The 10,224-nt window shown below is 42.1% G+C and overlaps 1 protein-coding gene across 2 annotated transcripts in view; it reads right to left on the bottom strand.

Moving 5' to 3' along the window:
• The window catches only part of LOC123958086 (cAMP-dependent protein kinase catalytic subunit alpha), a 17,748-nt gene extending 8,018 nt beyond the window's left edge, over nucleotides 1-9,730 (bottom strand). The window contains exons 1-3 of one of the 2 annotated variants that reach the window (XM_046031306.1): nucleotides 8,866-9,730; nucleotides 1,046-1,107; nucleotides 365-493 (exon numbers count right to left, since the gene is read on the bottom strand). In XM_046031306.1, coding sequence (XP_045887262.1) covers nucleotides 365-493; nucleotides 1,046-1,107; nucleotides 8,866-8,911 — 237 coding nt within the window. In that variant the 5' untranslated portion in view covers nucleotides 8,912-9,730. Of the gene's footprint in view, nucleotides 1-364; nucleotides 494-1,045; nucleotides 1,108-3,449; nucleotides 3,735-8,865 lie in introns of those variants that run through there. The other variant, XM_046031296.1, reaches the window with a different exon arrangement.
• Nucleotides 9,731-10,224: the final 494 nt, after the last annotated feature.

Here is a 10,224-nt window from a genome sequence, read left to right as displayed (position 1 = left end):
AAAAAAGAAAAAAATGGATCCTGTCACAATCACTTCTCCTGTCTCCATGGCTCTACTAGCTAGGAAGACGTCATAGATTAGAGATAACTGTAACATTACACTGGTGATGACTTACAATTTGTAAGATTAGAAGGTTAAATAAATGTAAATGTACAGTTTTCAAAAAAATAAAATAAATCACCACTGTAGTCAACTTTAGGTTGTATAATTTATATTTAAAATTTAAATAGAAAAGTGCCTGACTGTTCATGCAATTTCTACAAAAGAGACATCATCATCACCATGTCAGAAATACAAGCAGGAGGGCCCAAGTCGAGCACTCACATTAATGTAGTATTTCTTTTCATGCCTAAAAGTGCAGTACCTTCTGTTTGTCGAGTATTTTCATGGCAAAATGCTGGCCCGACTCTTTGTGTTTCACCAGCATGACTCGACCAAACGAACCAGTGCCTAAGGTCTTCAAACGCTCAAAGTGGTCCAATGCTGCAGTTTGCTGAGGGGTAGAAGAGGGTGTATGAGGAAAGGGTATAGAACAATTTATCAGCAACATGGCATGAAAAGCTCTTGATTTAGTTTAAAATTCTCTCTAAATAAAATGTACTCCAATTAAGTTTATTTAAATAGCACAAATTCGTCACAGAAGGTCTCTCAGTGCACCTTTTATATATTGCAGGTCTGAAATATTACTGTCATGTCAATAACAAGTGGGAATTTTGTTGTTACATGTTGTCATTTTGTACAAAACAAAAAAAATGTATCTCACATTAGTCCAGCAGAGGGTGCACTGTCCCTCTAAAATAAACAGGACTTAGTTTGTTCATGGGCGGGACTATTTTCATGGGTCTGTCTGAGTGAACAAGCATGTGACAACAGAATTCAAGTTGATTTAAGATTTATCATAAGATGCATGATCACACGTAAAAATAAAGGCAATATTAGCAAAAGTACAAAAACACCTCACAATAACAACAACAACAACAATGACAGAATTATAAAACAAAGATGATTTAACAGAAAAGGAGAAGTAGTTCTTTCCCTATCTTACCTGTGCTGGATTCTCCCATTTCTTCAGGAAATCCTCTTTGGCTTTGGCAAGAAACTCCTTCACTGTAATTAGGGACAAAGTGAATATTCATTAGAGAGAGTTCATCTCTATTAAATTAATTAATAAACATCCTCGCCAAATCACCAAGATCCAGAAAAGACCACAAAATTGGTGTTTTACAATAAAATGAGGAAGACTTAATAACATATTCCGGCAACTGAGCCTGATGTATGTGCTTATGTGTACATGAATATAGATACCATCTACGCGATCACCTGATAACCTGTCTTCTCAGCTTCGACACACTGAATATCCCTGAGTACAGCGAGGTCAATCATTAAAAAAAAAGCAGATTATGTACACAGCTGTAAATCTCTCTAGAGCAGGCTATCCTCCAAAACAGACTGTGCAGGACAAGTACTAGTACACCATTTAACAAGTTTCAGGATTCCAGGGCTGAGATGGGAAACGTTCTGTGTACAACAACAGTTAGCCGGGTGCTTCACAAGTCACAGCTTAAGAGAGATGGGAGAGACAGCGAGTGACATCTCAGCTAGTGTTTGCCAGAAGGCATGTGGGAGACTATGAAACAAAGTGGAAAATGTTCTAAATAAACAAACCATCACACTAAATGAGATGTTCAGCAGGCCTAACACTGGACATCCTCCCCATTCATGGTGGTGCCAACATCATGATGTGGCAATGCTTCCCCGTAGCACAACCTGGAAGGTTTGTGAAAATACAATGTAAAACTAATGCAGCACAGAAATCCTGCCAGAAAATCCCCTGGAGAAGGAGGCTTATTCTCTAGCAAGACACCTCTCCCAAACATAAACCCACAGCTAAACAGGATTGACTTCAACAATCTGCAGTAGCCAAGCCAAAGACAAAACCTCAGTCCTACCGGACAGGACTTACACATCTGGATCACGTCCTATTAAGAATCGTTGTTATAGCCAAAGCTGCATTTGCACACTGAGGGTACTATTTCTGAGATATTTCATATTGATTTCAATTAGAAAAACAATATTTGAGTCTATTTTTTTTTTTAGCATAATACGTCCACTCTGAGTAGAGAAACCAATCTTCAGAAGTGATTGACAATGCACGAAAGTGGAATAATTAATAGATCTGGAATAATATATTGATCTGTGCCCAGAGGCTAAAATGCCTTTAGAAGAAACCTACACCTGGCCTCTGAACACAGTTTATGACTTGGCAATGCTAAAATACACTTGCAACACTGTGCATTTACACTCACACATTATAGACCAGCAGAACAATTTTGACAGTTGGCACACACACAGTGTCATATGCAGTAGTTCATTTTTGTTGCTGTTGCTCTCGTCTTTATGGAGCTAATCACAGTGCTCTGTGGGAATATGTAGATAACCAGTCCTTCCTCATTTCTACTTACTGTCTGTGTACTAGTTTTGAGGACACTAGCTGCCCCAGTTTATGAGGGAGCACACCTTTTTTAGATTTTGTTAGCCTGGGACACAAGATGGTTGAGGTTGTAAATATACATAACTGTCAAAGTAGGACAATAGTTTGAATGTACTCTGCTCAAGCAGGGGCGTAAAAAAATATATCATGCTTCAAATTACATGCTTATCATTTTGAACACAAGATTTTACAAATCTGAGTTCAAAGTAGAAATAATGGATAATTACATTAATACTAATTCATGTGATTATACGAATTTATGAACAACTTAAAAACCAGCACAACCATGAGCCATTTTAAGTCTGTAAGGAAAATGTGGAATGTCTATCTGCCTGGGTAATTGCACAATTAAAGTAAAGCCAGTCAATAGTGAATGCGTAGTAATTTCACAACCAACTTTTGGATATTGATATTTAAACTGATGAGCTTTAACTCTACACAGACATTTCTCATGAAACCTTTTGAGCATCTCTCTCTCTCTCTCTCTCTCACACACACGAAAACCACACAAAACCTTAATCCTGATCTTGCTAATGTGATTTCCTGCTAATTCCCCGAAGACTAAAAGCTCCAACAAAGGGATAGGAGAAAGCCAGCAAGAATGGCAAAGTCCAAACATTGCATAAACATGTCAAGAGCACTGCTGTTCTCACAGACAGTGATGGAAGCAGACTGGTCAACAGGGAGAAAACATTTCCTGTGAAAATTGCTCAACTCCCACTTCCAAGCAGAAAGAGCCACGAATGGAGCTATTCGTGTCATAACTTGGTGCTGCTTAGAGGAAAGACGTGGGTGCTGCTGCAAAAGTAGCCGAGAATAAATAAAAAATACAAATCAACAACTGTCTTTGAGGAAATCTATATGTTAGATTTACGTGGATTGGCTGACATAATTGCCATGGTAACTGATCAATCAAAGACTCAACAACCCAACTCTCAAGTAACCTTAAATTCCTTACCATCTGGGATGACTATGGGTACCTCTGGTGCTGCAGCATCTGCCGAGCGCGATCCTGATTCACTTGAGCGTGAGGATGACTCCCTCTTCCCTGCATGCCTTCTGGAGCTCTTCCTGTCACACATTAGCCCTGCAAAAGTCTCCCCAGTTCTTCTTCCTTGGCCTCGTCCTCACAGTCACTGACTCATGACCTATCCTCCCCCTCTGAGAGCACTCCGGTCGGACCAGCAGCCTCACTCATCCACAAAAACCAGTCAAGTGTCCTTGCCGACAGGTTGTCTCCAGCCTTTCCTGTGACTGTCACTTTCTGGGGACCAAGTTCAGAAAGTAGCATCCACATTCAGTGTGTAGACAAATTTAGCATGGAGAACAGCACTGCTCCAGTTACATTCACACAGATCAATTGGACCGTTGCTTTGGTTTGTATCAATATTTATTCTGCGCACAAAGTACTCTCTGCCGTTCCCTCTCATGTAAAACACACACGCAAACACACAGAGGCTATATATTGATCTGAACAGGGGCATAATCACCAGGGGGAGGGGTGTAAAACACTAACTGGTATATTTATCCAACCCAGAGAGGAAGTCCTATGGAAAACTAGGCCTGAGTAAAGACCCTTGAGATGAAGTAGACACATCTAGATGCAACCAAAACTTTCCCTAATTAGCAGAACCAATCAGATGTCGCATCTGTGAAGAAAAACTTTCAGAGTTCATCTGGGTGTTTTCGAAAACATAAAAGTGGCTCTCTCAGGACACACTAGCACAGCAGGAATGCACAAACCACAGTGAAACTTCTTCTCCCTGCCCAAATGCACCAGAGAGAGTCTGTGTAGTGCCAGCGCTGAATCGATCCTCCAAAAAAAATCAATCCTACATCTCTCCCCCGGGCCTCACTGGCCCACTCTGACGCAGGAACAGAGGGGGTTATATTAGGGCGAGCTGACCGACATTTAACTGAAGCGCGCCAAATCAGGTCCCAGTCTACACCAGGCCTTGTTCAGACAGCATACATCCCCGTGTGGTGCATAAGAAATCAGTCAGAGGATAAGACAGAGCTGCATTTAACCAGGATGGTATTTTCATTTGTGTAAAGTCATTGTGCCGTCGGTGGATATTTGACCGTGCCTGGTGAGCAAGCAGCAAGAAAACTACCAATGGGAAGTTACTTTACATCCTACGGTAAGAATTGAATTGGCTGGTTAAATTGACCAATTCAGGAGCACAGGAACTGACAAACGGAGTTGACGGTCAAGTCACACTTTCATTGTCCATTCCCCTCTATTCAAATGCACGTGGAAGACAGGTAATGCACGCATCCATGTGTCTCATTGGCTAATTGTTGTTGAGCATTCATTAGAGATGCTCAGTATCACTAAGGCTGAAAAACCAAACACACAATCTCACTGTGTTTTTCTGTGTAGGTTATAGTGCATTTCATACAGATCAAGTTAGTTCCTGCCAATACCTTTAATTGGTAGGAGGCTAAAAGCTAAACAGCCACATATATAGTGGCCATCTAATAGCAAATAAAATTTTGGTATTTTTAAACCTTTTTTCACATATTTTGGTGTTTAAATGACCAGTAGGTCCAAAAGGTTTTGGAATCTGTGCAGTAGATGAGTTGTTGCAGGAAAAGCTGGTGGAAAACAAGGGAGAGGAGTTTATTTTGTACATACAGAAACTGCTAGCAAGACTTTATTTCTAAACATTACTCCAACACAACAAACTCCTCCCTCCATCGCTGACTCACGTTTCTACTGGCATCTTCTTGCAACTACTCACGTCTCACGAGATTTCAAAGCGAGAATTGTCCTTGAGCGAGACTTCTGTTTCTGGTTAAAAATGGATCCTCTCCATGATGTTGTCAGACACCTGGTTTAACAGTTTGAGCCAGTCAGTGGCAAAAAAGCAACTGTGGATGCAATTTTGACAGGATCAATTGCCTCAACGGAATACATCGCAGCCATTGCAACTGGATCTCGGCTGCTGGCTGAAGCCATTTACTGCATGGATTCCAAAACTTTTTGGAACTACAAGTGATTTCAACAGTGTCAGATTGATTAGGTATGGCTTGAGGGTTTTCTTCTGGAGCCCTCATTTCTGTAGCTGTATTTCAGTATCACTGACTGTAACTGCGACTGCAGCTTTTCAAATCCAGCAGACACAATGATTACCACTACGCCTGTAGTTGCTGTGAGAGTCCAAAGGAAACTAGTGTTCCTTTTCCAATCACTGAACTCCCTCCTCAGTTTTATTTTTCTTGCTACAGGATTTTGCATCTCAGGATCACTCCCTGGTAGCATGTCAGTTTGCCAGTTCCATGCTGTAAGCTTATCTGAGGTGGCTGATTGGCATTTCAACAGTAAGGTCCACTGGTAATCAGTGCAGGCTTACAACAAAGCCCCTTTAACTGGAGACAGGAAGTGATGAGCGATCCAAACACAAACCTACCCCTGTTACACAAACCAGCTGCATGCAGAGCAGGGGCAGGACATGAACCACAAAGATATTTATAGATACAGGGAGTTGTACTTTGACAGGGTGCCACCTCATTATATGACCAAGATTCCATAAAATAATCCCTTATGTCATAACTAGCTGTGTGCACCGTCTTCCTCAGACATTTAAGAAGTGCTTAACAGGAAAATATTTCCAAGCAATCAAACAAGCACACAATCAGGCAGACTTACAAGAGCCATCCCAATGAGAAGAACAATGACACAACAGCTTTGTAACAAAAAATTAAAGTGTGTGTGTGTGTGTGTGTGTGTGTGTGTGTGTGTGTGTGTGTGTGTGTGTGTGTGTGTGTGTGCGCGCTTAGACAGGTTCATTATTACACTGCTTAACAGTTTAAGCATGATAGAGTTAGGGTGGGTCTGCAGCATGGCTCCTAACAGACACTTCCACAGTAAGTGATACATATCTTCCTTGGAACTGTAACTACAAAACAATAGTCAACAGAGACAAACAGGCTGCTTTGCATGTGTATTCGTATACATGGACTTAAATATCAGTACAACCAATGTCTGCCAGTATAAAAGATCACTCCATAAAAAGCCAACAGACACTCACCAGGTCATGATATGAATTTAGCAACAAACATTATCAAGAAAAAACCCCAGCTTGATTATCTGTTACATGTTTGAGTTTGAGCTCAGTCTGTGACTGGCTAAGCTAGTCGGACATAGCATGGACCACAGCTCCATCCCTAACCCGTACTGCTATCCAGCTCCAGAATGAAAACTCACTCCAGCAGCAAGCCTCTAGCTCCTCCTGTGGTTGGTCATGTCTGCCTTCTCCACTGCCCGTGTCCCCTAGACAGGGCCCGGCTCGTTGAAACAGCCTTCCTGCCAGTCTGTGAATAACAGACATCATACAAGGCAGGAGGAAGCCAGCTGACAGCCAGTGTAGAGTCTCAAATCTGAAGTATGTCCAGAGGTTCTAACAAGTGGAAAATCCAGAATGTGATACCAACAGCGTCTTAAGAGCCAAAACTTCAATGGATCCTGGCCGGCTGCGTTTAGTTTATAGAGCAGTAGGCGATGCAGAGCCTGGGCTGGACCTTCCTTGCTCCTTCATTTCCTGCTGCAGTTCAGTGTCAATCCGCCCTGTTTCCTCCTGTGGGCCAGAAATCAGCTTTGTATACTAGTGAAGCGACTCTCTGCTCGTCTTCTCCAGCAGGGAAAGTTCAAGGGAAACAGACTCCTCGCACCTGAACAAGCTCTCAACACTCTTCCATTTTCCGTAGAAACCAAAACAGGCTGCCATGTCGTACTTAATCTCTAGCTGCTCTGTGGAAAATTACGCTCCTGGGTGTGGGCTCTGGACCCGTGGTCTGCACCTGTCTCTGGGGATCAGGGTGAACCCAAAGTGATCAGGCTGAGAAGGATGTGAAGTATGACATGTGAACAAACCTCCCTCCACCAGTGCCTCCTCTGTCCCTGCTTCAAATCCCCCCAATTTCCATTACTTCAGCATAAAAATCTCAGTGCTCTAACACCTGAACGCCATGGGCCTTGTTACAGGAGTTACCACTGATGGGTTAACGTTACAGGGGGACTGGAGGGCATTCTTCACACATACTCTCTACCAGCAACATAGAGCTGACACTCATTTTGCAGATACCTGTTCAGACTTTGCACTCTTGAGCGTTATTTATGGTGTCATGGATAAAAAACATAAAACGGTGTCCTCCCAGGCCTCCTCTAGGACCAGTGATCCTTGCTGGAAAAAAGGAAATTGCTTGGATTGGGTTAACAAGCATTTTATTAAGAAATAGGATGTAGTTAACATTTAGTGGCCAAACACTTGGGTTCATAATGTGGATAATTTTCATTTATTGTGTTAGCTTATACAAATGTTCCCTTATTAATTTTTTTAATGTTAAAGTGATACAAACTGGTGTCAGTCGAATGTTTGACAAGCTCATCAACAAAATAAAAAGTTGTGGGGAGCAGTGGCTCACAAAAGGATTGGCAAGAGCAGTCTCACACACACAAAACTGCACGCACGCACACACACACACACACACACACACAGTGACACATACAAGTGCCCTTGTTCTAAACGCTGCTCATCACATGATATTCAAGAGACTCCTCAACTCCCAAGTTTCTGCCTGGAGAGGATCACCATCATGCATCATATGACCACATCCTGGTAGCTTTTTCCTTCTCTGATAACAACAAACTCCCTCTTACTCTTTTTGGGATTCAAAGCTCAGGTCCACATTGCATTGAGATTCAACTCATCCCTTCCATTAAACACCCGCAAATGTGAGCGTCTCCACTCATACTTCAAATCTCTGCATTTCTTAAAAACATACCCTTTGTTTAAATGCACAATATGTTGTACTGAAACAATTAGGTTACTAAAATAAACACACCAATGTTATTGCAACATTTCATAATCTTATGAGAGGAGAGAGGGGAAAAAACATCTGAAACACATGAACCACAAAAAAAACCTGACTGTTGTACAAGGCTGGTTGTTGTCATCTTCACTGGTACCTCTGAATATAACCTAGGGCTTTTAATCACGAGCTTTACCATAGAATCTGCAGAGAGAAGGAATAACATCCTCTGCTGTTCAGCTGAGATGAACATGGTGTCTTAACAAAATAGCTTAGCTGAAGTTTATGTGTGTGCGAATGGCCACGGACATGTTTCAAGTTGTATCAACTGAAGTTGCCACCCAGTAAAGTATTAAGCCCAATCAGTTCTCCATATTAGAATATAGTGTGCGAGCAATGTAACATGATGTCAGGGTCTTTGGGCCTTGATGTATTATACAGGTGTTAGTTTGTACTTCGGCTGTCATCATAGGATCCAGTTAATATGTACAGCAAAAACATCCACTGACAGGCGGCATGATATAGCTAGCTGCTGCAGCTGTGGGTGAAGGGGTACTCACCGCTCTCCATCTCATTGCCCTTCTTTGCGGTGGGCGTGTTGCCCATGATGGCAGGCTGATGGTGGAGTCCCTGGGCTCGGACTGAGTTTTCCTTTATAAGTCGTTGAGTGATGCTACACCGCTAACGCAGTCGCTGGGCTCAGTGAAGCTGACAGCTAGCTACTAGCTAACAGCTATCATTATTAAATAACTAGTGTAAATATATTTCCTCCAATACCTGTCCTCGGTGTGTTCGAAAAACTCCAACCAAGCGAGAAAAGCCAAATACAGCTAACACTAACGCTTTAGGTTAGCACGCAAGCTAACGTTAACTATCAGATGGCCAGTGGATGTTAGCTTTTTTGGTGTTAGCTCGTCAATTTCCAAGTGAGCATATCAAGATGTCACTCGACTCTCCTTTATATCCAGAGACGGTTTGGTTTGTCAAAAAAAGTTCTATCCGGAGCATGAGACAGATCGTCGAAAGCTGTTTTCCGTCTATCTAACGAACAAGCTAGCGTTAGCTTTCAGCGTCCCTGGCAGACGTATCCTGGCCTCAACTAACCAGGTGCTATCTCTGTGTAGGCAGGCCTTTTTAATTGAGACCTGGATGGCAAAAGTGGTGCCCAAGTTATTCGTTTTTTCCGCTGTTGGTTATTTCAAGTGGATCTCTCTCCATTCGTTTCTAAGCCAGGCATCAAGTGCAATGGTTTCCTGGGACCGACCATCTGATAGTCGATTCCTAAGATCAACAGACCCCTTCCATTAATCTTCAGACCACAAGGGAAACTCCAGTCATCCATCCACCGGGTCCCGCCTCTGACTACCTCTGGTTGGCTACATACACTGATACTCGTGCGACAGACATCGCAAATCAAGTGCTGATTGGATAAACACCAACACATCCAATCATTTCTTCTGTCAAACCGTTTTGTCCCGCCTCCCGGACTTGGTACTAGCAAGAACGCCAGTAACTTGAACTGTGTTTGTTTCTTTGTTGCTTTCGATGATCAGCTGTTTATATTTATCTGTCTCAATTTTCGTGCAGAATACAAGTCAAACGCAGGTCATTACATCTTGCAATCATCATCCTATTTGCAGAGCAGTATTTTCCAAAACCAGTTTTGTAGCCTAGCCACCCCTTTCACCCGACCGATTGTGATTGGGTGTGACGTTAACTCAGGCTATTTTTAGTAAAATGTGAAAATACAAGATACTGATATTTGTCTTACAGAGTTGGCAATGTTGTGTTTAACCTTATCATGAAATGATATCATGAAAATGTTTGGTACATTCTTAGCAAGGACAAGAGTAAAAACATTTGTTTTCAGCACCGATGGATTCAAAAGTGGTTGATAATACTGTTTTCCTTCCTCTAAT

This window comes from Micropterus dolomieu, linkage group LG02, assembly GCF_021292245.1.
Source record: "Micropterus dolomieu isolate WLL.071019.BEF.003 ecotype Adirondacks linkage group LG02, ASM2129224v1, whole genome shotgun sequence".
In the NCBI taxonomy this organism is placed as follows: Eukaryota; Metazoa; Chordata; class Actinopteri; order Centrarchiformes; family Centrarchidae; genus Micropterus; species Micropterus dolomieu.
Note: the sequence above shows the minus strand (reverse complement) of the source record. Positions and strands in the feature narration are given on the sequence as shown.